General features: G+C 41.6%; 1 protein-coding gene across 2 annotated transcripts in view; it reads left to right on the forward strand.

Moving 5' to 3' along the window:
- sgip1a (SH3GL interacting endocytic adaptor 1a) overlaps positions 1–27,699 on the forward strand; it is a 62,793-nt gene that overhangs the window by 16,413 nt on the left and 18,681 nt on the right. The window contains exons 3-13 of one of the 2 annotated variants that reach the window (XM_085774856.1): positions 15,505–15,568; positions 16,457–16,481; positions 16,629–16,649; positions 17,346–17,408; positions 17,965–18,028; positions 18,919–19,094; positions 23,042–23,053; positions 24,456–24,477; positions 24,570–24,654; positions 26,069–26,154; positions 27,207–27,287. In XM_085774856.1, coding sequence (XP_085630982.1) covers positions 15,505–15,568; positions 16,457–16,481; positions 16,629–16,649; positions 17,346–17,408; positions 17,965–18,028; positions 18,919–19,094; positions 23,042–23,053; positions 24,456–24,477; positions 24,570–24,654; positions 26,069–26,154; positions 27,207–27,287 — 699 coding nt within the window. The remainder of the gene's footprint in view (positions 1–15,504; positions 15,569–16,456; positions 16,482–16,628; positions 16,650–17,345; positions 17,409–17,964; positions 18,029–18,918; positions 19,095–23,041; positions 23,054–24,455; positions 24,478–24,569; positions 24,655–26,068; positions 26,155–27,206; positions 27,288–27,699) is intronic. The other variant, XM_085774857.1, reaches the window with a different exon arrangement.

Consider the following 27,699-nt stretch of genomic DNA (forward strand, 5'->3'; position numbering starts at 1 on the left):
GCAGGAGTGGGAACGTCTCCCTGTCTTATTTCTTATGAAACAGGATTAGGCTGTCTAACTAGGTCTTTAAACATCAGCAGAGTGTTTCTTTGAGGGTTGTTCAAGGATGATTTGCATTAAACAGAAATATAGGCAGTTTGACAAACTCCTCTCCGCCCATGCTGAGGGCTTTTTCCCCCCAGAATCACAAGGTGTTGTTTTGTACTTTCTCTTCCCCTCTGGCAAGTCATAAGGCTCTCTGTGCAAATAGTTCTATTTGCTAGCATTTGGAAACTTAGATGAAGGTTTTTGTCAGCGCTGTTCAGAAGCATTTGTGTGTACATCAGGTATTCCCTTATGTTTTAAAGAAACATCTACACGGAGCTTCGTCTTGAATTAAAATCTTTTCCGTTCTCATGCACTGACAAACCTGAATATATATTAGCTTTCTACCACTGAGACTACGTGTTATTGAGACCATATTATGTTTTGTGCGTAGTGTGTATGAATATGTGTGGTTTACTCACCATCAGTGGTTTCACAAATGATGTGCCACTGCTGGTAAAAAATGATGCAATTGAACTAATGTTTAGTTGATGTTTGCTGATGACATTAGGTGGTTTATTGCACCGCACATTCCCGTTTAGCTGACTTGTGTTTACTCTTCTTGATCATGTCTCCTGGATAAATAACCCCAAATCTACTGTAACAGACGTCATCTCTGATAAAATATTTAGAAATTATGCCTTAGATATCACAGCATGAACCACAGAGGGATGGGAAGCATGGTGTCATCCAGCGCCAACATTAGACTATTTCAACCTTTTACACCCTTCTTACTCAGTACAAGCTTATATGCATCAGTGTCTGTGTATACAAGTATTTGTGTATGCTTGCAACTGCTTGAGGAATTCTGTTTGATGCGAGGCCACACCGCCCTCCATTTTGCATTACTTTGGTGCAGCAGTTGTAGCAGGAATCCCCTGCAATGAAGTACCAGCGCGTTACATAACTACATGTAGTCACTAAGAACAATGGGCCTCATTCACCAATATCTTCTTAAGAACCTTCTTAGATTCTTTCTTAAGTTGTTCTTAAGAAGTTCCTTAAGAAAACCCTACGTCAGATTCATCAACACGTTCGTAAGCCTCAGAATTGTTCGCAGCTGTGTTCCTACTTGATGAATGCCATCTCCTCGTAAGTTGAGGGCGTGTGCCAGGTGAGTCTAATTAACATATGATTAGCATAGGTAACAGCCCCATCAATGCCCGTAAAAGGGCATGAGACTGCAGGGCCGTGTGCACACAGAACCCACAGGCACTGAGCAGAGAAGGTGAAGTGAGAAAGAAAGTTGAAATGCTCAAATGAAAATCTGGGAGGGAGCACCAGACTCCAAACATAAAAAGAACTAAAGTAGTGAAGTGGCACTACTGTGGCAGGAATGAAACAAAGAAACAAACAAAAGGCTTATATTTAGTTTATATTTTTATATTTATATTTATATTTATATTTAGGCTATATTTAGTAGCCAGCAGTGGATGCAGCTCTTCGGGTTGTTATCAGAGAGACCACACTCTCACGTGTGCCATCATAAATATCATCATATTATCATATATTAAAAAAATAAAATAAAAACAGTTGTGTGTAGTGTGAACACTTAAAAAAAAACAAACTGATATGAATTAAGTGTCTATAATGTTTTTTTTAAGAAACTGCAATGATTTGTCAATTATTATTATTAATATATATGATTATTAAAAACATCATAAAAGATAAGAAAATAATTCTTATTCAAATCATATAATGTCATACAACTGCAGAACAAAAGAAAACACTATAATCGGTTATTTTTGCAGAAGTCTCAGCACTTAAAAGTGCGTAAGTATGACTGTTCGTAGATTTTGTTCTTAGTTAAGAACAAATTCTGGATAAGAAAACATTCATGAATGCCACAATCTTCGTAAAAACTTCGTAAGTAGGACTTAAGAACAAATTTGTTCTTAAGAACGGTTCGTGAATGAGGCCCAATGTTTTTTGTTCTACATGTGTACACAGTGTTTGCAGCACTCACTGACGAGTGTTGAGCAAAAACATGTCATGAACAATTACTTGAAGTAAAAGGAAAAAAAAAACATTATTGTATTTCTTCTTCTTTCCTTTTTTCGCCCTTTTGATTTAATTAGTTTTTAGTTTTGATATTTCATGTGTAAGGCAGGAAAAGGATGGAAGAGAAATCAAAACAAGTGAGTCATGATTTAAGCTGATGTCTTTGCAAAGGCTACATGTGGTGTTTGTGTGTGTGTGTGTGTGTGTGTGTATGCGCAACCAAACTGATCCAACAATATAACTTAAAGTATGTTAGCAGCAGCAAAGGTTTCTGTACTTAACTAAATTTGTGATAATATCTTAAGGTCTATACGGTACGTGCACCAGGAGGGACACAGTCTGCATGTGTTGCCTCAGTCAACCTGCAGGTTATGTAAGCTTTTCCATAACAGCGGCTTGTTGGGCGTTAGAGTGACACTGGAATTGATGGTGTGTTCCCCTCAAAACAGTTCCAGATCTTGTGGTTCATCATGGTTTCTCCACATCCCCTCTCTTTTTCTGACCTTCTCCCCCTCGTGTCACTCTCCCTTTCACTCCCCCCTCCCTCTTGAGAAGCACTCAACTTTTTTTTTTTTTTTAATTGATGGCAGTGGATCTTTATTTGAGGATGTGACTGTGAGAACATGCAGTCGGAGGTTCTTAATAAGCCCTTGTCTTAATGAACCAAAGACGGTCAGGACATTCCTCTTCCCACCAAAAGCAAACTAAAACCTATAATCAGGGTGTGAACTGGGGAGGGGGTGGAGTCGGCAGCGGTCTGCCGTAACCAACATGAACTGAGATTAGATTGTTGGGAGCGAATAACAGAGATGTAATCCACAGGAATTTGGGCCATCTTTTTTTGGATCCTATCACAATGAGAGGGACAAGATATAGTAGATAGTAATTTTGCTGCTGATCTCATCCATTAATGAAGTGTGCAGCGGCACTGACACCTCCTCCCTGTTTTTTTTTCCTCCATCACTCCTTTTCTCCATCTATTTTCATATTTAGTTTTTTTTTTCTTAACAAACAAAGTAATTTCCTGTTCTCCCCCTGGGGCGTGACCAGGCTGCATCTGAGCTACTGATACATATCAACTTTCTGTCAAGCCTCATCTGGACACCACCACATATACACACATGCACACACACACACATACACATGCAGCTTACTGCTCATGTGGAAACGTTTCATTCTCTGCAGACTCACAATCTGACCTGTAATCTACTGCACTGCCTCCCTGTGTCCCATTCCCTCTCTCACACACATCACATATATACACTCTGAAACAACAGTGCCTAGAGGAGAAGTGACAGGAGTCTGAACACATCGCTCGTCCATGTCTCTCTCAGTTGACACCTCATTTATCTATTTCTTCTCTCAACGTACAAACAGTTTTTGTTTATTTAACCAAAACAAAGAAGGAACTGACCTGTGGAGTAATTGAGAAATGGCTGTGTTGCTCTCTGGAACTGAATATTGCACATTTGCACTTCCACAAAGTTGGAGAAGTTAGTGGTGAGCTTAGATAAGTCAGTGTTGTCACCCTAAGCTCCTATAAACAAGATCTTTTTTTAACATGTCTTTGTCTTTTTGCACCAGTGTTGGTGGAGTTTGAAAAGGTTCAGTTGGCCAGTCAGTCTCTTAACTCATTGAGTGCCGCGCTCCTTTCCAAAGTTTTAGTCAAGTGTACCGGCAAATTAGACCATATTTGACTTTTTATTTTAGAGCCATAGTGTATTCTATATTATTGCCACCAACACATACTGTAGCTCATTTGAAAGGTTTAATTTTATCCTTCAAATGGCCACAAACCGTTTGTTTCTACGTGCCTCCGTTCCTGAGAAAAGTCAAGCTAAACATGGCTGGGTTTCACCAAAATCCCTCCTTTTTTTCTAGAAAAGGAGATAGAGCGTCTTTTATGAAAGGTGCGCTGTTTGTGTCTGTCGCTCTTCTGACACTCGCATTTCTGGATCAAAGGGCTCGTATAAGATAAATATACACAACAATTGTTGTTCTATTCACAAAACCACCATCGGGGGCGGGGGGGGCGCCACTAAACAACAATAACACAGACGCACCGTGCCGTGTCACAGCCTCTCGCCGCGGAACGTGAGGGTCTGTCGGCCACAGCGGCTCGCGAACACCGGTCCCGCCGGTGGTCACGGTCCTTCTGTGGTACGGGTCGGTGGTGCCGGTCTGCTTTGACCCAGAGACCATCAGATTTTACCGCGGGAGGACTTTGGGGAGGACACGGTGTTGCTCCAGATGAAGACCGGGCGGGACAGTGGGCTGAGAGCTTCCTGGTTCAGCTCCCAGCTGCTGCAGCCTCGCGGGTGAGAGCGGAGCAGCAGAGGAGCAGCAGCGGAGCAGCTGCGCTGCATCTGCATGCAGAACTCCGTTTGCAGAAGCTGAGTTATGATAAAAACTTCCAGATCATGAGCTGTCATGTGACTTTGATCGTCATCTATTTCAGTTCTCCTCGTCGTAGAGTCCCCATATTTACATATAATGTGTATTAAAGTGTCTATTTTCATAATTTAAAAAAAAAGCAAAAAACGAAAAATTTCGTTTTTGGCACTCAACGCATGGGAACGAAAAACGAGAAATTACGTGGTTGGCACTCAATGAGTTAAGAACAACACATCTTAAAGGTAGAGTCTGAGAGTCTAAAAAATAAACGCTAATATGAAATCCGTCTTAATCATCACAGGCTTCTACTCATGTGTGGTGGTGACTGTGTCTGCAGGGCCCCCTCCCCCACCTGTATTTTGGTCTTGTTTTGTTTTGTTGTGCATGGGGACACATCTGGGTGGAGAGTCGTGTTTTCTCTCCAGCCAATGACAGAGCTCAGGTGAAGTTTGGTGCCACATGAGTAGGAGGGCTGCTAGCCCCGCATACTATCTGCCACCGCTAACACCTGCTAGCCCGACGCTGACTTCCTCTAGCGGTAGCGGCTAGCATCCTGCCGCTTCCCAGCTCACCAACGGACCTCCTACTCGTTACAGCATAATACTCGAGGCTCCCGTTGCCGGTAACGGCCGGGTGTCGGCCGCCGCTCCAGCGCTTCACTCGAACTGTATTTCCTTTTCTTTCTAGGCCTGACAGCTGCTGCTGCTGTTGCTGTCAGGGGCAGGAGGCTGCACAGTTGAGCCCGAGAGGAAGGGCCCAGTTTGAATGTTTTGTTTACAAACTGCAACAAACAAACCTCCAGACTCTACCTTTAAGAAAACAGTCCCATTATTTCAGTGTCATCCTGAACTGTTGTCTAGCTCATGTTTTACCCTGACCCACATTTATACTTAATATTTGTATTGCCATTACACATTCATGCTCAGAGGTGATCCTCATCATGACGAATTGTCAACCTACAGCTCAAATTATCTGGCCAATTTCAGGGCACAATACTGTCCGAAGATATATTTTATTTTGGAGACCTTATGACCTTTCCTGTTGCACCTTTAGACCATCCACCCATGAGTCAAACTTCAGAGTCTGTCCAAGACCTTCACGATTAAGGATATAACACAATCCCACAATATGAAAGTGTGAGCAGCTGATCGGCCCACGAGGGGGACTGTCACATGTAGCTGTTTATTCTTAATCATTACATGGCCAGTCTGTTCTGTAAAATTGGAAAATTGATTCATCAGTTAATCATATGAAATGCCATCCTCTGTTGCTTTGAATGTAATTTTTTTTGTGTGTGTGGGTGTATGTCCAGTGTTTCCATACCACAGACCCCCCAACCTTCCTCCTCCTCATTCTCCTCCTCCTCCTCCTCCTCCTCCTCCATCTCTTCCCCTCACTACAATGGAGGGTTCATACTCAGTGCAAATACAGATCTCCCAGTCTTGGATAAAAAAAAAAGATCTGTCCTGTCGTCTGTGAATCACACTTCATTATACACTCTTTGTTTTTGTTTTTTGCTTTGTGGCTTCACATCACTAGAGTTAGTAAAATGCTGAAAAATCTCTGAACAGTTCAGTCAATAACAATTTATGTAGTATACGTATTCTCTTTTCCACAATCTTCAATCTGTGGTTCAAGCTGATTCATATTGTTTGGCATTGAGTGACTGCATCAATATCCTCAAATTAGTCTGATGTAAGGGCTGTGGATACTGTCATTTTAGCTCTGCCTAGGTCATTTATTTAGAAAAATGTGCTTCCCTCACTCAGTGTTTGACTTTGTTCACCAGTTATTCAGCTCTTCACCTCCTCCATTGATGGGATGACACTTTACAACTGGCTTGTGTTAATTCATCATCTTGAGGGCACAGGAGACCAGCGAATCAAAATGTTGAGTTAAGTGTGGCTGAAAGCACCATACAACTGCATTTTGGGCTGCTGATTCATAGTTACGTCGACAGCGCCTGCAGCTCTTACAGTCATTTAAATTGTAAAAGATCATCACTCAACGTGGCTTAAAATTGTTGGTTTCTCATTGGTACCGTGCTGCAGCGGACAGATAATCCTGACAAACATGCTTATGGGATCGAAACATTGATCACCTCATAGTAAACACAGATCACATGCCAGTAAACACGCAGAGGATCATGTTGATCAGTGGGCAAGCTCTAGTTTTAATCTCTCACACAGGACATGCATAAATGAAATAAACACATGCTTCAAGTGAATGTGGGAGCTATTGCAGTAGATGTTTTTAGACAGAGAGAGATTTTACAAATCATTTATCTCTGGGTATTTTGTTGTTGTTTTTTTTAGACTAGTCTCACAGTAATGAGAACAGTGATAGTAAAGGTCTTTGCTGTTTTAGTCCTAAACGAACTCAAAGACAAGCAGGGACCTACAGCAGGGAGGAAATGCTTTCAAATTGAATTTGCTTTGTCCTTAAAGGTCAATACAGAAGCTTTTTAAGTGCAGTTAGAGATGCAGTCAAGCCCCTATAAGCAGTGAATTAATTGTAGCTGCTCTTTTCTATGACGACAAACACTCGAGCAACGTGTTGTTGGCATCATTTATCAGAAAAATACATTTTATATCAGATCCAAGGAGGATGCAGTAATTCTGGTTTTGTTACAGGGGCACCTGTGCAAGCCAGGTAACAGGTGTCCAGATCAAAATGAAGGCAGAGGTTGAAGAGTGTGGTCAGGCCTAAGAGTATGGACCAGTCATGTGATAATGTTGCTCAGTCCTCTGTTACCATGCACATTTTGCCATTTGTCTGTTATATACTGCAGGTGTTTTGCATGCATGTATTATTGCAGCATCTGATGACTTATAAAGCAGGCACGGAAATGTGATAGTTGAGGACTGAGGTCTTCAACAGGGGGTCCGCCGAGGTACTGCAGGAGGGTTGCCAAATTTTTGGTTATTTAGACAATTTTCTCAATTTTTTTTAGTTTCCATAATTACGTTCAAAATAAAAATGTCAAAATCAGCCTGTATGCATGATTATCATGCAATCAACAGACACAGATGATACTGGCATTGGTATCAACAAGGTCCGTTTACATACGGCAGTGGCACTGCCCCCTACTCACTGTTCCTATATGTTTAAAATAAAATCATTAATATGAACATGTATTATTTGTATTGAATGCACAATAGCAAGGTAGGTTTATACCTGGCACTGGGCCCAGTTTATTATAAAACAGTGTTATACATTATACAGTAGGGGGTCTCTGCTCCATCTCTCCATCAGTTTGAGGGTCTTTGACCTGAAAAACATTGAGAGAGACAGTAGGATCTTGTCAGCTCTGGAAGCATCTCACATTAGCGTTTTGTTGTCTTAACAGCTTCAACACCTGAGCAGCTTCAGCCTTGACAACCAGACAATATGAAACTAACTGACGTCACACGTGACCTCGCCGTCCTACGTGAGGCAAGAAAACATCTCTGTCCAATTTTCTTTCTAGAGGCTGATCTTCAGGTTGCTGACATGAAGCCAGCACCTCACTTACAACCATCAGAATGTTTTTTTCTCTCTTCATATTGGTATGTTAATTTATGCAGAAAATTGTGAATACAAGATGTATTTGCCTGCAACACTGTTTTGCCGCTTGATTCAGGGTAATTTATTTTCGAAACCCTATATGTGAATAGAACCATTACCATGAGGAATGAGGAACAGCAGGCACATTTAGCCAGCACGCAGCATGCTGGTGACAGAGGCTGATGCGCACAGTGAACATACTTTGCGGGGAAAACACACCCCGAGACTGATGGCCTTGCTTTTCCTCGGCGTCTGTAGAATGACTGCTGATCTGGCCGAACTGATTATCGAGCGTCACTCCAAAGCTAAATCAATGTGCCAGGTGACTATTATGCATGAGTTGCATGTTGCATGAATTTTTTTTGCCTTTGCTTTTTCATCCCTCTGTGGTGATGGGGGTTCAGCTGTGTGGCTGCAGATGACATTTCTGGGTACTGTCAGATTAATGTGGCCGAAAGAAGGCGTGAGGATTTCTACTTTTTTGTTTTTTTCCTACCCTCAGTGGTGGCTGTGGTGATCTGTTTTGATAGGGGAACATGACTGAAATAGCTGAGGACTCGAGGGGAGAGTCGGGGGGAGATTTTGACAACTGTACTGTAGTCTGGCAACATCCAAGTGCAGGGGACATTTGAAGGTGCATGTATGTCGGGAAAAAAAGTGTTGCCCGACAACTACAGGTCACCCTCAAGATGTAGTTATACCCAAGTTTCTGAGCAGTTTTCTCAATCTTCAAACTTGTTGCAGTGTTTGCAGAAGCACCACTATACATTAAATTTGATAACAAAGAACTTTGAGCGTGGAGCAATGATCCCTGCTGATTCTCAGGAGCTTAAAATCCCATTTGGGATGCGATGTGCTTTGAGAGATGCTTAAACTCTCACAGCATGTATCTTTAATTGAATCATGCGAGCTAACAGTTGTGCATTGAGCAAGCAGCTTCATTATGAATCACATTATCTGCTAAGAGACAACCATTCATTTTCCTTCTACATGGAACAAGCGGACTTTGTAAGAGACGGTGGAAGTGTCAGACTGTGGCATGAGCGGGAGCGCTTTGAGCACCAGCTGGAGGCAGAGAGGGCACTCGGTTCCCATATCTGCCTCTGTGATCTGAGGAAGTCTTATGTCAATAAATGAACAGACTGGGGGAAAATACATGTCCTCCCTGTGTCTTTGTGGCAAAAATCCATTTTAAAAGCTACTTTGTTGCCTCTGCACCAGGGCCCTTTGCCACACAGTCCTTGGTGGATGCTATTTGAAGCCCGGGGATGGGAACCATGAGTGCTGGCTGTTTATAGAGACAGAGGGGGTGAGGGGAGGGGATGGAGAACAATGATGAGGTAGTGTGGGAGATGAACAGATTGATAATGAATACACATACTCAGTGCATCTTGTTAAACACTTCATCTCACCGTTTTATTTATTTATTTTTTTTACAGTGCAGCAGATTTGGCATAAGGTCCCCACAAATAATTGCTTAAAGAAAAATCATAATGTTAATTTCTCAATTCATATACTTATATGCTAATATTGTGAGTTTATTCATTTTTTCATCAAGGCTTAGTTCACACAGAACGCCATGACATCTAGTGACCTGATATTTGAAATGATTCCTGTATTAACCAGTCTCTAGTTCCAGCATCACAAAATTATCTCCTTTGCTCTGTTTCATACTGTATAATTATATTTTGACTATTTCGATACTAAACTGACTACCGGTAGATTTTGCCTGTTACTCAGAAAAAAGACAAGACAACAATAAATACCTTTGTTTTTTTATGTTTGTTTTCAATCTTCATCGATCATTTATCAGTTATTTAAAGATATAATCTATTGATTGATTGATAGTGCTACCTGTAGTGGTTCCCATGAAAAATAAATTCATGCAAATAAATGAATAAAATATTAGATGGTGAATAGAGCTGGTGCACAGATGGATGCATCACCACCATTTCCAGCTCTTTTGTTCATCGCTGCACCAACTGCTGCTTTATGGTTTCTGGCTCTGACCCACTTTTCTTGGAGGTGGGTGACGTCACTCCATGAAACATTTCTCTTGTTTTGTTTTTTTTGTTTTGTTTTATTTTTTCTTTCCGAAGGCTGCATCGGTACAACTAAACAAGACTTGTATTCACCATCTGTGTGTGTGTTTGTGCATGCACGGGGTGCATTGTTAATGGAAGTGTTACAGTTGACAGCTCACAGCGCAGCCACCTGGACAGTACAGTCGAGGCCTAATTTTAGCATCCGCAGGCACAAACGCAAACTGACACCATCTCTTTGTCGTTTTTTTTTTTTCTCTCTTTTTGCCACACCAACAGTGACTTAAACACACACATGCGCGCACAGATACACACAGTGAGGCTGCAGGTGATGGCTGTTGATGGTCATTTCTGGAGTTTTTCTGATGCCCTTCTCCCTTACCTTTCTGTTTATGCTGCAAGATATCAGTACATGTTTTTTGGGGGGGCTCCTGGCTTCCTCTGTCAGATCCATCCTCCATCTTTGGGTTTGTGCCAGGAAGGTTAGAGAATTAGAAGATGAAATTCTGAAACTGGCAGGGAAAATGTCGGTAGACTGAATTAAATGGCTGTCGTCCTTCCTGTGCAACTTGCAGTTTGTATTTGTGTTGGGGTATGAAACTGCGTCTGAATGTTTGTTATTTCTGAGCGTGTTGTAAAATACCTGATGAACGGGACCTTGTGGTTTTCATTAGCACATGCACCGTCTTTCCTGCTTTACCTTTTTAACAGCCCACCTCAGTGTTGCAGGCTGCGCTCACATAGCTGCGCATCACGTGTCTCCTCATGACATCAGAGCATTTTTCTGCCTCAGCATCATTGCAGCGTGGCGAGGTCGTCGTCGGTGCATTTGCCACTCTTAAGCAGCATGTCTTTCCTCACCTGCCTCCTCCTCCTCCTCGTGCCTCTCAGGGCCATGAGGACAGATGAGTCACTCCAACAAAAGAGCCTTTTAAACCTCCCGTTCGCAATATGCCTGTCTATCTCTCAGACTGTCGACTGTATGTCAGCCTGCCTACCTGCCCGTCTCCCCTTCTTCCCCTCCTCCCTGTTTTGTTTGTGCCTGCCAGCCTTCGCCTTGTTCCACTAATTACATGTCTCCTTGTCTTCTAACCTGTCTGACTGTCTGTCAGTGCATCCACATGCTTTCCCATGTGCTTAGTCAACAGCTTGACTCAATACCCACAACAACCTGGCACATCGTCCTTGCACTTAAATACTCTTATCCCATACTCCAACCTGAGCGTGCTCTGACCTGCTTATCACACAGGATCATAAACATCAACAGTTTTTTCCTCCTCTTTTAGATTTATTGATCATCTTCATTCCATGCTCACTTTATAAAACAAAAGCACCAGATCTGCTTCAAATCAGTATTTAAAACACATACACAACACTCCTGCTTCGAGATCTCAGTGGCATATTATCGTCCTGCCTACTTACTATGCACAGCAGCACAGGTCTCCCATTCAGACTCTTGAGAGGCCTGTCCTGGTCTACTCCACTGTGGCCGACAGCACAAGCTGTGTGTGTGCATGTGTGTGTTTTTGTTGGTTGGCCAATAGTGCCGTTTCATCTCCTTCCCCTTTGGAGCAGCTCGTTAAACAGCATCCACTCCAGAAGTAGAGCTCTGCTTTTAAAGTTATCACATAGAAGTATTTGTAACCATGTGTGGTGTTGCCCTAGATGGAGGAATGTTTCAAGGATTTTTTTAGGTAGTTTTGGATTTTTTTAGGCTCTCTGGAAAAAACAGTCAGAAAACCAGTGTCTATTGTTCATCCCTCTCTCAAAAATCAGGTGTAAATCTGCATGCTGACGGGGAAAGCTTGGTGTGAGTTCTTTTGCATATGCGTTCTATTTAATCATGGGGAGAAAGGTATAATTGTAGTGTTTTCAAGGTGGTTCCTTTTTTTTATTGAAGGCTATGTTAGTGGCGCCCACTTCCTGTAGGTTGAAGGGTGGACCTCGCGTTGCTATAATAATAACACGTTCTCTGTGGCGGTGGTGTTCCTCCTGTTGTGAGGTTGTTTCCACTTCTTGGGACATTTTCTAAAGTTAGAGTTCCACTTTTCCAAGATTATCCTGAACCTTAGACTATAATATATTGTCAGAACTGAAAACATCATATTTTGAGTCCCACCGATGCTAGGAAAAGGGATTCATGTTTTCTTTTTCTATAGGTGCTTCCCAGAGCTATGACTCAATGCTGGTCAGTGTGCTGCTTTTCTTCAGTCTTCATGTAGTTTTTTAGGTTTGGCAGTGTCCTGTCCTGGTTGGCCTCATGTCCTTCAGCTTTTCCTACAATTACATTACAGTGTCTTGAGAAGAGACTGCAAATTACGTTAGCACTTCTGCTAGCAGCCCTCTGAACGGAAGCAATTAGGTCATTAAACAGTGTGTACCACATGCTGTTGTTCTCTGCTCGGTTAATGAAGCCCCACACATTACGTATTCTTTCAGATTCATGTCATTCAGACACATTTAAGTAATTTTGGAATCCAAACATGGCATAATAATTGACAGCCACTTTCAAATAATGTTGATCAGTGGAGTAGTAGTGCAGTTATTCCCACCCATAGTTTCACACATATACCATGTTGGAAGAAGGCATGCTTCTACTTGTTGCTCCCTGTTGTACATATGCATGTTTTGCAGTAACTTTTGGCAGACTTCCAGTGTTTTGTTTTTTTAACCCTCAAAACAATTTCACAAAGAACAAGTCATCAGAATAAAGAGAAGCATTATAAAGGTCACAAATAGAAGTGAAACAAGCAGCAAAAACAAACAAACAAACAAACATGAAAATGAAGTGAAATAGAAATGTAGGTTTTATAGCATATATTAGTTGAAACACGCTATTTCTGTGGCCTTGGTGCAGCTGCTGTGTGCATACTGATATTGAACTAACACACACAGAATACTCTTTTATTAACACAGCTGTAAACCTGTCAGCACTTCCCTGGGGGCACCACAGGATATACAGGACAGTGACATTAAAGGAAGAAAAAGAAGGAAGGCCAAAAGAGGGGTGAGAAATATAGAAAGGTATTTATTGAAGACTGTCCTAGCCTGAAACAAGATGACTTCGTAAAGAAAAGTGCATGTATGTGACATGTTGGATGGAAAACAGCTCACTGAAAAAAGTGCTGATAAAAGAAGAGATAAGACCGAGAATCGTATGTTTTGACGGGGCCCTAAGTCAATAAGAAACTGTTAAAGGAGGAAGAGAATGAGCTAGCAGCATCATGGAGAATAATGCTGTACAACCACGTGTTGATATTGAACTTGAACTGAAATCGCACCAGTTGAATAAATATGAGGACTGAAGCAGATGGAGTGACCCCAAATCCTCAGATTCAGTTTGAGGCCAGACTGACTTACTTTGAGGGTCAATCCAGATTAGAAGATGCCAGACCCCATGGGGAGCACATCGTGTGTTGTTGCCTTTGTAGAGCAGCTGTTTCGGAACAAATGAAGCTCTATCACCCTTTTACATTACGGGCTGAGCGAGCAGCACAGTGTTCATGCCACACGACCTCTGACAGATGCCTCACTGAGATCAGAGGGGAGAAAACTGTCAAGCCACTGGATGAGAGAAGGCATCTTTAGACAGGCTTTGATTAGATGAAACCTTTGTGGGTTGAGCTTGATGTCAGCTAGGGGCGAGTTTCTGTTCATAATTGCATCTCACACATATGTTTGTGTTCTCTTCGTTTCTTCACTTCAGTAGAAATGCATTCTTGTTGCCTCCTAAATCCTCATCACCTGGTTTCCATTAATATTCATCAAGCTCTTTTTTCCTTGAGGTGTGACCATGTCTCCATATGCTCTTAAAGTAATGTGTGTGTGTGTGTGTGTGTGTGTGTGTGTGTGTGTGTGAATATGGAAGGACAAGCCTCTGAATTTGAGTTTGAAAGCAAAGCAAGGCTGAATATGTTTGTAGGATCAATGAGAGTATTTCTGGGTAAGACTCCTTATAGCCAGCAGACCTTTTTTGGATCGATTTCCCATTTTGGTTCCAGCCACGTCGATGCAAAGATCAGTGTAGTAAAAAATATCTCAAATCAAGGGAATAAAAGGTTAACACTTTCAGTTCAGGTACAACTTAGATTCAACAGGATATTCGATTTACTGTGGTCTCATGCGCATCTCCGTGACCTCAAAGTGATGTAATTCCTTATTAATTTATTACGATGATGACGTTTGTCTTTAATTCACGAGTCAAGGGTGTTGAATTTGAGTAACTCAGGATCAAGGACAGGAGCATGATACCTTCTTTGTGTGTTTGTGTGTGTGTGTGCTTTCCTGTGCGTGGGCCAGTGAGAAGTAGCATCAGGTTCCTGCTCTGAGGCTGCAGTGTGTGTCTGCATGCGGTATGAGGAAGAGATAGGTTGGTCATGAGATGATGAGCTCACGATCTGACAAGGACGAGGAAGAATGAGAGTTGAGGAATTATCAGAGAAACAATGGAGGGGGGAGAACTGGGCTTTCATCTGGGGTAAGAACAAGACGGGAGCGTTACACATGACAAAATATATATGGGATAAAACAAATCAGCTGAATCTCTAACCGAACCGTTTCATTACGACGTTACAGTACTGTTTTTAGTTCATTTTGTGTAAAATATTTGCTGAAGATGCATCCTGGTAGTGCAGGAAAAACAAGAGCTTGAGCTCTTTCTTTAAAAAAAATATGGTATGGGAGTTAGTAGTATTCTCCAGTGGCAGTTTCCTTTATATTCTACTTTTGTTCTCCAGCTACACTCAGCTGAGGTTGGATGTGCAGCTATCCAACTCCTGCGCATGTCTCAAAGTCTAGAGTTTGTGTTTGTGTTTGAGACCTCTTTTATTTTTTTTGCCTTTATATTTCTCAAAAGCTACAGAAAGTTTTCTTGAGGCCAATGCACACACTCACAAATGTTGCCTTAACAATCCACTCAACAGTTGTGTTCCTGGTCGGTGAGCTGCTTCATTAGAGCAGCAGGAGTGCGAAGCCTTGTTCAAGGACAAGCAATTTGAACTGGCAGCCGTACGGGTAATCAGTACATCAGGGATCTCACATGCTATTTGTAGCGTAATGGACTGTAGTTTTGTATATTATTAGCTGTTTTCTATGTACTCGATGGCTGTCTAAGCTGTTCTCGTTAAATACTTGGCACATTCCTCATTATTATTATTATTTTTTAGCACTAATGAATTTTTTATTTCAAAAAGCAGCCTTGATGAATCCAAGGCAGTCTGTCTATCTGTGGTGACCATGGGCACATTTTTAGTTTGCCCTCACACTGATAGACCCAGCCACTCAATAATACATAAAAGAGGCCACCTTTAAACCCCCTGGATGATGGCTGTGGGACATCTTACCTCACCTACCCTTTAACCAACCCACTGGTGCCACCTTTTAGCCACAACCCCTTGGTGTCACTTCTTGTAACGGTTTCTCTCCTCTGTTCCTTCAGGATTGAAAAAACGTACCAGGAAGGCCTTCGGGATACGGAAGAAAGAGAAGGACAATGACTCTACGTAAGTCCTCACCCCCCTTCCTCATGTGTAATCCAAAGAGCATATTAGTCGTCTGTCACTGCTGAGAGTATTTACAGTGTTGCTGAGCGGTGGAGCGGAGAGCCAGCTCAAACCTCAGAACTGGAGTTTGTTATTTTAAGTAATAAAATTGATACACGAACAGCAGGCCCTGCTTATATACACACACACACACACACACACACACACACACACACACACACACTGCAGCAGAACAGGAGGATTACAATAAGTAAGAACAATTACAGGATTAGTATTAAATACAGTTCCTGTGGAAAAAGAGGTTAGACAGCTGCAGCTCCATTAACTTTGCACAGTCTAAGAGGTTAGAGCGGTCATGAGCCACTGTGGTATATTGTGTACTGTACTGTGCAAGTGGATCACTTAAACTGCCAGTATGTATCATCTGTGACGTATTATCACAGAGCTTCAAATTAATGTCTCAGTACTTTTGTGCATCCAGCGGCTTTGACTTGGCTTGTTTGCATACAGCTGATGTTATTTGCGAAATGTTCTGAAATTATGCAAATAACACATGACTCAAAATACATGTAATAGACCAATTAGATAGGGTATGAAGTACTGGGAGGGTCTGATGAATATTTGGGAAATCAGGGGTGTTTATCCAGTTTCTAACTGTGCGCGAGACACTCAGACACACTGTAAATGGTCTGTGGGAGTCGATTTGTGGAGTGAATAAGTATAGCCGGAGTGTGGTTATGTGAGAAGATTTTCTTTGAACACCCCTTTTTACATATTTAGGCTCAACTAATTAGCAAAGCACTTGATGTCAGAATGAAGAGCTTGCGTGTTAAATGACTTTTATGTTCTTCTCCTCTTTTTTTTTCTTCTTCTTTTAATTTCTCACAGGGGGTCCCCAGACAGAGACGGGGGTGTAAGTAACGGAAAAATATTTAACATATATCAGATTTTTTATTCATTTGTAAATTAGTCTCCGATGTACTCATGTATTACTGGAGGAAATCAAGTCTGGTGACTGTGAGGTACATTATTTGCTTTCTGTGCTCTTTTTACTTGCCAGGAACCCCAAGAGGTTGAATCGGTACTGAACACAGCTCCAGTCCTTTAGAGTAGTAGTAGTAGTAGAAGTAGTAGTGGTAGTAGTAGTAGTAGTAGTAGTAGTAGTAGTAGTAGGACAGTGTAGTGTGTAGAGCTTGGATTTATTATAGACACCACAGTATGGGTTCTTGAGCTCATTAGCTGCCAGTTTTGCCGTTTCAGCCCTGTTTTCATTAGCAGCCTCCTAAAGAGGGAAGGAAGAGGGGGGGAAGAGGGACAGCAGGAAATTCCCCAGTGACATTTTGGGATGGCCTGGAGAGATGTTCTGTAACTTGAAATATTATACAGCACTGCTGGCCAATCTGCACCATGTAGGATAATAACAATAAGTCTCATCATCACCAAGAGTCCATTAGCCAACCGGGCAGATATAAATTCACGTTTGCAAAATGTTTCAATAATGGTATTTAGTTAAATGAGTTTAGACGATGCAAACAAGAAAAAGGGCAAGAGAGACAGAACATCGGGGCCTGTGAGAGTAATTGTAGACACTTAAGAGCAGTCTCAGATGACATGACATTCAGACTTTGTAAGGTTGAGTTAGTTGCACCATAGTTCCACACTACAGTAGTTAACGTAGAAAAAGCCTCCAGTTGTAGCACAGTAGTGCAGCATACAGTATACTGCACAGTAGCTCCAGTGCGTGGTTGGTTTTCACTCATCCTGTTTCTCTCCTCAGTCTCAGAAGAAAACCAACGGGGCCCCAAATGGTTTCTATGGAGACATCGACTGGGACAGATATGTGAGTAGAAAAAAACCCCATGTGGAATATTTATTTTACACTTATTTGATCAGGTGATTCAGCTGATTCAGTCAACATCAGCTCACCTTTCCTCTTCCCCATTGAAAGCTGCTGTTTTGTTTTCCCTTGCACCGGATTAGCTTTTTGTATTGATCTGCATCATTGCAAAATCAATGATGAAATGAAATCAGTGATTACAGGCAGTAAGTCAAGTCAGTGGGTTACTTTCACTATTATCATTTGCTACATTTTATTGCTTGCATTGTAGGCTGGGATTATGACTCTGTCAATATGTACTCGGTCATGTTTCATTAAGCAGGGAGCCCGGTGTTTGTTATGACTGAAGGTCCCTGTGTTTATCGTCTGAAAATGTCAATGGGAACTTAAACTGTAGCTTAATGAACCTGCAGCACCCCAACTGAATCAACTTCTGTTTCCATTCTCAAGTTTTTATTTTCTTCCAACTAGTATCTTCACGATGTGTCACATGCGTATACAACATGACGTAATACGGATATTTTAGGAGATTTACACTTACTCACCGTTTGTGTTTCAGAACTCTCCTGAGGTGGATGATGAGGGCTACAGCATCAGACCTGATGAGGAGGAGGAGGAGGGAGATATCCTCACCTATTCTTAGTCATTTCACAGAATTAACTTGCCTTATGTTTCCCTCCTAAGTCACACTGGCTTACTAAAAATGGATTGCCTCCATTGCTGAGATAAGATTTAATTTTTTTGTTGTAAATCTCATTTACCGGGGAATATATTTTATCCCCTTTTTTTGTAAGCTACTGGGCCAGTGTGGGTGTGCTGGGGCAGTCAAAACCATTCCATGTATTTATTTTATTTTTTTTTAACTGTGAAAAACACATGAAAATCCTGTCACTCCATTTGCATAGGATGATTAAGTGCGCCAGCTGCTTAACAAAGTGTCAAAACATCCAATTACAAAGCGCTTTAAAGCTCAAAAGGCATGAAACAGTGCCACAGAAGAATGACTCATTGATGCACCAGACGTGAACAGGAAGTTGAAGTGAGGAAAAGCCCCACAACAAATTTGTGAAATCAATAAACTGATTCATAGAGACATTTACTGTGTGCAGTAAATGCAAACTTAAATTTGTATTAGATCTTAGCCATAATCCCCTCACTGTATCTGTTAGTTAATTCATTAGTAATGTTGCAATGTTGTAATGTCACAAGCAAAAATACAGAATAATATTTTGTTCCTCCACTTTATCAGCTGCACTCGGAGATGCTTTTGTTTTTTCTAGAGCAGTAACACTTTCAAGACTAATAAATTAGGTGGTAGAGACACAGAGCAAAGATTGACCTTCCCCGTTTCAACTGATAAATTAGGAGTTACCAAGGATGTGGTTCTGAGTTTAGACGCCCCCAACACAATCACATATAGTTGCTCTCTTAACATGTTTTATAAATACTAGACTGTTTGAGGAAAGGGACTTTGCTTTCCAAGACTTTGCTTTCCTTGACTCAGTGCTTCCACCTACCATCAAGAAACCCCACTTCTTCTCCTCTGACGAGTCGGAAGGAGAGGAGGACCACAGGAAAAAATTCAAAATCAAGATCAAGCCGTTGCCGTCAAATCAGGTCACGTCGACACCCTCGGTCGACGTGCTCAAAGCTTCCATAGGCAACATAGCTCTGTCCCCGTCTCCTCTGGTGAGTAGCTCTGACGTCACTGCTGGGTTTCACTCACCGAGCGTCTCATGTTAGTGTGCAGTTGGTTAAAATGTGCATGTGCAAATCTCTCCTGAGTCCTCATTGTCTAACTTCCCTTTGAATAATGTAGAAGTAGTAGAAGTAGGCATAGATTTTTATGTGCATAGACATGGTCGAGCATGCGTCTTACATACTGATGATTTGTTTCCCCACTGGGATCCTGCATGATATGTGAGTGCTTGTATCTACTCAGCTGCTGCCCGTCTCTGCAGTGTGTATTCTGCTTTATTCCACTGTTTCAGGACTCTGAATGGTCAGTAATGCCAGTATGCAAGACTACGTAATGTCTCTGTGTGAGTCCTAGACTGAAATCACAATCCGTGTCCTTGTAATGAATAGGCGGCAGCTGATTATATGATTCCATATAGTTAAGTCTTAATGATTGTGATACTTCTTCTCACGATGTGCAGCTGTCAACTAGTGCAGTGTGAAGGTCCTGTTTAAAACGACACAGCTCAACTGATGAGTCAAGCTCACATCCTCTCTGGACAGCCTGTAATTAGCAGTACTGGGACTCCAAATCAGGTTTTGGCCTCCCCTGCCTTTATAGCTCCTACCTACATTTCCAATGTTCTCCAGTGAGGGCGATTAGCTTCAGTGTCCGCTTTGAATAATTCAGGTAGGAAAGTGGGCACAATGAGCCCATGAGTCGGTCTGCTGTATGGTGAGATTGCTTGTGGTCATTTGAGCTTCAGCCCTTAATAATTCAGTCCAGACTCAGTGTGTTGATCCACAGACTCTGTTCATCTGATCAGGTGTGAAGGTCTTTTTGTGCTGGCAATGGTAGCGTGCACGTGTGAAGGAGAAATTAAGAAAGCGCTGTTTATTTTTTTCCCCTGTTTTTCTTTTTTAAACTGATAAATATAAGACTGATGTTTGACAGGTATATTCCAGTTTTACTCAGTTCGAGTTGAACTAGTTTGAGAACTGGTGTGAAATTCAGCCAGATGAGTTGACAGGGGTCATGATGCCACAATTGTGTTCCTTAATCTGTGGCTCAAATTGATTCTCACCATGTCAGACTTTTTGATCTGTCTTGTTTCACGTAAAAAAACATAGTGAAAGGTTAATCATTAAAACCATCAGTTTATTAAAAATGCCAAACGTTCAACCTCTCACATTACTGTGGTTGTAAATTGAATATCTTTTGGTTCTAGACTTTGTGCAATTTGAAGAAATCAAATACTGACTCCTGAGTAAATAATGATGAAATGAAGAATGAAAGAAATGAAGTTTTGCTCTTCATTGCATCGCAGTGTAATGGTCACAATCAGGAAGTAATGTATGGGACCTTTTTTCCCTCAGACAATTTATCAGAAATAAGCTTTTTGAAATTCCTATAACACAGTCAGTGTCAACCAGGATCAGGACATTGGAATTACTCGTCTGTCTGTCTTTGTGATTACGAAACTTCCACCTTCACCTCTACCAGTTCAAATTAGCATCACGTTTGCCCAGACAGAGCTTTTCCCTCGCACATAAATTAAATGAGTCACACAGTCACTCCCAGTCCCTGGCAACACAGGCTAACCTTGGCTGTGGACTGACAATAAAAATGGTCTGATGAAAAGAGGCCGAGGAGCCAAATGTTAACTGGCCTCCGAAAGCAAACACTGATTCTTTCCACTTCTTTCTTTCCCTTGAACTAGTCCAGTCAAACTTTACTCCCAGACTAAAACATTCAAAAAAAGCAAGCCTCACACTGGATAACAACCCAGAGCCATTTGAATATCTTACACACTGATCTTACTCTTCCTGTCCTGGTTTTCTTCATTTAATATGACATTGCAAGGTCTCACCCCATCTTAGAGACACCTGCCAAGTATTAAACACCCATATTGATATCGGGTGTTGCATATAGCATTCTGCATTAGCTTCTTTTCTGTGCTTATTATTTGTCATATTCTGCATGAATTATTCATATGTACACAAGCTCAGTGAGAGGGACATGATGATGCAGGTTAACAGCTTATTTCACATAAAAGCTAAGCCAGGATTCTGTGTTGACATCATGTTAGATGGAGTCGTTTGTAATGTGTAGGTGGGGGAATGAAGGATTGACTGAATGCATCGTGGAGCCATAGTGCTACACCGACTTTATTTGCCTATGTTGATGATTGCAGTTGTAAATGACTGCCTGAATTTTGTTTTTCTTTTTGATGTTGATGCACTGTCTGCTCTAGTCTTGTAACGACGTCACCCGTCTCTTCTCTCTGTCTTTTTCACTCATCCTTCGCTGCCTCTAATGATGATGCTAACCTCTGTAGAGGAGTCCGGTAAGCCCTTGCTTTGCATGTTTGATGTATTTATGTCATTTTTATGTTTCTTGGCTGTTCAGTCTCTCATCGCTCATGACTGGCCAGTGAAATCTGCTGTGTTGCTGGAAATAAGCAAACTAGAAATGAAGCAAGATATTAACCAAGTGTGTTTCAACTGTAGGTTTTATAATTGGCCCAGCATTTATTACACCATAATGCATGTATGTGACTGCTCAGCATTTTTATGACACATGGAAGTGGATTTGTTTGCCTCCTTACAAGACGGCTTATTTTAGTTTTTTTCCCTGCTGACTAAGATATCTTAAATCTGATTTTAATTGATTCTGGAGTTTCCACTTCTCAGTCCAAGTAAAAGACTTAAAGCAGTGAACGAGGCAAAGGGAAGGTCAAAGTTGGAGTTAAAATGTTAGAAGTTAAAAAAAAAGGAAAGAAAAATCTTGCATCTTACATCTTGCACCATGTTTTCCATCATCTTACTGTCTGCCAGTATTTTGTCTTACAACATTTTATTTTTGAGAAATTTTTCATGTTTCAGAATATGTTCCACTGATGTAGAAAGCAACAGCGCAATCTGGTCTACACAGGGAGTCCCTTCAGGGAAAGATATGAGATATGAACTGCCACAATTACAAAATGCTTCATTACTCGGCACCAGAGGCAAACATGCAGTGTTGAATTTCAAAAATGAAAATCTCCTCATCTTTTATAATGCCTGATTTCAATTATATCACACACTGTGCTGTCTGTGTACAACAGTTTTCTCATTTTAAAGATCAGTGACAGTAGCTGATGGAGGCTAAAAGGTCACAGTGCTTTACTCTGAACACTTCCTGTTTACATAGCGCAGGGAGACACTGATTGGCTATGACAAACGGTGTTGCCCTGTATCCTGCACCAACTCATCCAATAACATTAATCCTTTCCACCAGCATGTCCCACCCCTTTGTTGCATCACTTTAATCACTCATGGCTCACTGAACAACTGGAACAAGCACGAGAGAGAGGGCTGATGCGAGGGGGAACTGGATGCAGGCAGATGGAGAGATTTCCGTAGAAACGATCGAGACAAACAGGGCAGATGGGAGACTTACAAGAGGGAATGAGGGGAAACATACAAAAGATCAGATGGCAAAAACTACAGTTTTAACACAGAAATATGACCACATAAAGACCCAGTGATGGAGAAGTGATTGCAGCAGCTCGGCAGCGTATTTTGGGTATTATCCAAACACATGGGGTTTACATACAGATCATATTAAGGATTCAGGCAAATACCCTTCAATTGTAACATTTTGTTTTCCCTCATCATCACAAACAGAAGATTGCGATGTAAGCATAAAGACAAACATGCAGAGCTGCTTCCTGATCCCCACTTGCCTTGTTACACACGACTTATTGAGCAACTTGCATGTATAGACAAAACTCCTTAAGCTGGATAAGACAACAATCTAACACAAAAGAGCCTAACACTGTTTTTATGGACAAATCTGAGCCACCAAGCCAAAATTCTTCGTCACTCCTCCTGGTATACATAGTATGATGTCTGCTTTACTGATTTGTCACTCTCTGACCAGGTATCTCTTCTCTCTTCCTTTTTGCTGGTCACAGAGACGTAGCCCGGTAAGTGTCCTTTTCTTCTGTCTCCCAGGGGTCAGGCTAAATATGTCACACAGCTTCTTGTACCCTTTTTTTTGCTTGACAACTTGACCTTGGGTTTGGTTGAATAAGACTGAATACACGTAGGTGCGTCAGCCGCCGAATCAGTGGGTTAAAGCTTTAAGATAATTTGCTGATTTATGTAGAATTATTTCCAGATTCTCAAGACAAGTTGTGTGCTTGGTACTTCTCTTTCATCTCGAATGGCGTCTACCTCAGTCTGTGTAGTGGGTGAAAATTTGCACTCTTGAGAGCTGGATCTTTTGATGTCTGTCTTCAGTCACTCCCCATCGTTGTGTCTTCTCATCTGCTCCTGTCTCTTCCCCTCCCTCTGTCTCCATATCTGCCCTCGGCCATTCTTGGCCTCTTGTGTCCCTCTCATGGCAAATTCATACATATGCTTAAATACGTGTTTATAATCCCAGCTGGAGAGTGTTGTTTGTGCTGGTGCCTCTCCAACAACAAAAACAAAAACTCATTTCTCTTTTAATCTTCTTACGCTTCAACCTTATCAGTCTCGCACCTTCCTGAGTACCAGGGATGACTTCTTAAGACTTCAAAAGCATGTTTTGAAAGCTTTCCAATATTTCTCGCTTTGACACCTCAAACCAGTGCTCACGGCAGTTAGTTCACTGCAGACAGCAGCAGCATGTTACCAAGATGCCATTTTCTGGCTCGTGTGTTATGGTTAGTGAGCTTTACATTACCTTAATTTGAACTGCAGTCCTAACGATATAGATTCTTATCTGATATTGCTGTCAAGGGGATTTGTTACAACTCTCTGGCACATGTCAATGAATGTGTTCAGTTTGTGTACTGTAACGCAGAGTAAAAAGACTATTACTGATAATGATGCTATTTATATTATAATCACCTCTGCAATGCAGGTCAGCAGTAGCCTATTTTGTTTGTTTGCAATTAATAAATAAGGGTATAAATATATAAAGGATTTAAATGGGTTCTGCAGTCACGAAGTTGATTTATGGCGTAGAAATAAGAGTTTTTCCTGCACCACTGTGTGTGTGTGTGTGTGTTTGTGTGTGTTGTTGCCTACTGCTGTGTAGCTTGTAGCTGGTCAGGAAGTTCCAGAGGTCTCATCAAATTAAGTCAACCCAAGGCTGCAGATCATCCTCTGACCTTCTCTACTGTACACTCTGCGTCACTGTTCTGTTTGAGCCACACAGCTTTCTCATAATTAATCCAGTTGAGAGCTCTGACATTTTACATTTTTCTGTGTATTTTGCAACAGCGTGCTTCTCAGTGGTGACTTGGCTTTTGCACATAACTTTAACTCTTTGTTGTCTACACTCTTGAGGGTTTGTGTGCTTGTGCGTTTACGTTTTACTGTTTTCTTTTCCTATTACAGGGTTTGAAAAGGAATACATCCAGTAAGTATCAAGTTCACTTTTTAATGGTGATGAATTAGGAGAATTTGATGCAAGGACCACACTTGGTAAACACATTTGTCATGTGGTTCCAGGTGAGGAGATTGCCAGACCGAGACGTGTCGTCCCTACTGTTCCCACTGTGGCCCCCACACCAGCTCCAGCACCACAACCCCCCAGGTAGGTACCTCACTGTTTATTGACTCTTTCCCCCCACAGACATACTGTGTGTGTGCATGCATACAACACAGTCACAGCAGTTTATTGACAGAACGCTTAAGTATTAGCAACAACTTTCAGCATAGCCACTAATTGCCTTCATGGCATTGCTTTCATGGTAAATCTGCCCACACAAGCAGCCATTGCAACACATTTTGCTATTACAGTGGAGTTAACAACCTGTTACTTGCAGCAAGTTCTCTCCACCTCTGAAACACTTCACCAGTATTTACACTTATAAGGAAAATGTAAGCGCAAACAACCAATAAAACCCTCTGAAAAAAACCCATAATTGGCCGAAGTCTCTCACTTCTGGGCGAGAATTTCTGAAGCAAGAGAGTGTGTCAATGCTCATTACTTCTGTTTGGTAGATCCTACTATAAATTGCATCGCTTTCGCTCTGCAGCAAATCAGATTTTCTCAGTTACTTCTATATTAAATAACTACATTTATAATGGCAATAAATCTTTCAGAATAAACTTGGCCTGATAAGGCAAACCTCTTTGGATTATACTCCTGCTTGATAAACATGTTGTGCGTTAAACATATGGTTAATAAACACTACAAATATTTACGATGAATTTCCTTGACGTTTGCCCCCCATTAAAACTTTGAGGCAGATACTGAAATAGTGTTGCTGCAGGGACTCTTGATGGTGACAGTGTCTCTCCATTTAACAAGACTATGAAGTGTTTTGTGCCACAGGAACTAAATCTCAGATTTTTTTTTTAGCTCGAATTTACGATAAATTATCATGACTGTTCCTAAAGACAAGTGGGCCTTAAAGGTAGGGTTGGAGATCCTGGAAAAACGGTTCTAGTAGGCCACATTTTGAAAATACACCAGTCAAAAGTCCAAGCCCCTTTCCTCAGACTTCTCTCTGAAGCTATGCCTCCAGAGCGTCAAGGTCACATCAAGGTGAAGCCTCGCTACACGCGACGGTACTTTCCCTTCCCTGACTTTCCTCAAGCAATTGTGTAAAAAATGCCACAGAACAAGATCCCCAACTCTACCTTTAAGTCATATTATATTGTTTTTTGAAGTTTGATTGAGAGTGTGGTACAGAGCTATGGTACAGATCATTTTCTATATATCCTTTTGTAACTCATATCCATGTAACCTCCATTATATCCCTTTACATCACTGTGATTGAATGCAACACAGGGTCCTTAACATTTCACATATCTTAATAACCACTGAGAGTTTGATTGTACTGTAATTGTGATAGATATTAACCATTTGATAAATTGTAGGAAAGTAGTCTTTGGTGACCTGTCACTAGGTGAACAGAAAGGAGACGGTACTGTATGTGCTCTGCAACTGTTCCCTATTGTGACCTGCTGTAAAAACATCTTCTGTCCTTTCTCTGTCGCAGCAGTCAACAAACACCCTTCCCCGAAGACACCACAGCCTTATTTGGGCCTCCTTTAGAAACAGCCTTTGGAGAACAGAAAACTGAAGGTAGCACTCCTCCTGTGTCTTTGTCAGTTTGTGTGAATGCGTCTTTGTCTGTATCGGTTATTAGAATAAGTTTTGCAGACGGATTTTTCCAGCATTGGTTTTGTCTAAATGTGTAAACAACACAATAAGAAAGGCTTTGTGAAAACACACTTATTGTCTCTCTAAGGCTGCCAGCTAAGCCCTGCTTGGCTGTCATAGCAGATTTCTCTCTCTCTGTCTCTCCTTCTCTCTGTCTCCCACTGTCTCACCTGTTTCTCTAGCATCACTGTTCTTCCCTCAGTCTCACTGTTCAACTGAGGTCAAAGTTGAAATTGTTACTCAGAGCTCATGCTCATGTGCACACTGCAGCTTGTTAATATGCAGATTCTGTTGCATCCCGCTCTCTCATCCAGCCCAGTAGGATTTAGTGATGCAGGCTGTAGGAGAGCTCTTAACTGTTACGTAACTGCCATGCCAGGCATAACTAACATCAGCTCGGCACAAATTTCCTTTATATATTCATTCATTCAGACCAATAGAGCCGCTCTGCATCTGCCAACTGTTTATGTTTTACTGTCTCTCATATTATAGGACTATCTTCACAGAATATAAGAAGCATGTCATGTAAGAAAGGAGTAGAACTGTGTGATACTAATAAAATAATTTGATTCATGAAGTTCATTAGGACCGTCTAGCTAAACTAATAACGTCTAAATCAATAGTCTTGCTAAAAACTCTGCCCTCATTAAAGTACTCACAATCAGTTTGAATGGACTAGGCTGCAACCACATCTTCAGTTGTTCCCGTCTTGAGTCTAATCCTGTCGTACACTGCCCCATTAGCACTGACATTAGTCTTGGCAAGACAAAAGTAATGAGTTGTCTTAATGTTACAGCACATTCTGTAGTTTGCCACTAAAACTGGAAGCCATTCTTTTGCTGCCTAAAGACGTTTATTGACATATTGATCTTTGCTCTTCTCAATCTCAAACCTGCCCTAAACAGTGAGAAAAAATTAAGTGTTTTGGTGCTAATGCCCCTGACTCGGCCTGTTCTGTCCCCTCCTGAACTTAGCGGTTCTGTCTGAGACCGATGCGTGGGGTGCTCCTCTGTCGGAGCCAGAATCCCCTTTGACGAGGTCCTTCCCAACAGGAAGTAAGTTTTGTAAAGCCCTGCATCTTGTCCGCACTAACTACTTCCTCTTCTCCCTGGAATGACTGCACAGACCCATCTGCTCACCTCATGAACCCCCTCATCATCCAGAGCTGCGATCTGATGCAGTCGGGCAATAACACTCACCCTCTCTCTATATAAACAGCCAGCTGTAATCTATTTCATTTCATAAGCCATTTCACAACCAAAATGATGCGGTGTTGGTTGTAGTTTATTAAATGGGAGGCATTCAGTGCCTGGGTCCCATACTGCACCAAACCCCTCCCCCCCTCCTTTGCATTTGGGCATGGTGGTGGTGACTAAATATTCTGTGTTGCATGGTGGATGGTTTGTGGGATGATCCCTTCTCTTCAAGTTTTCGTGGTTGTGTTTGGCAGGTGGAAATAACACAGTC

The sequence above is a fragment of the Trachurus japonicus genome, chromosome 4 (assembly GCF_045865225.1).
Source record: "Trachurus japonicus isolate A0001 chromosome 4, Traja_1.0".
Classification (NCBI taxonomy): Eukaryota; Metazoa; Chordata; class Actinopteri; order Carangiformes; family Carangidae; genus Trachurus; species Trachurus japonicus.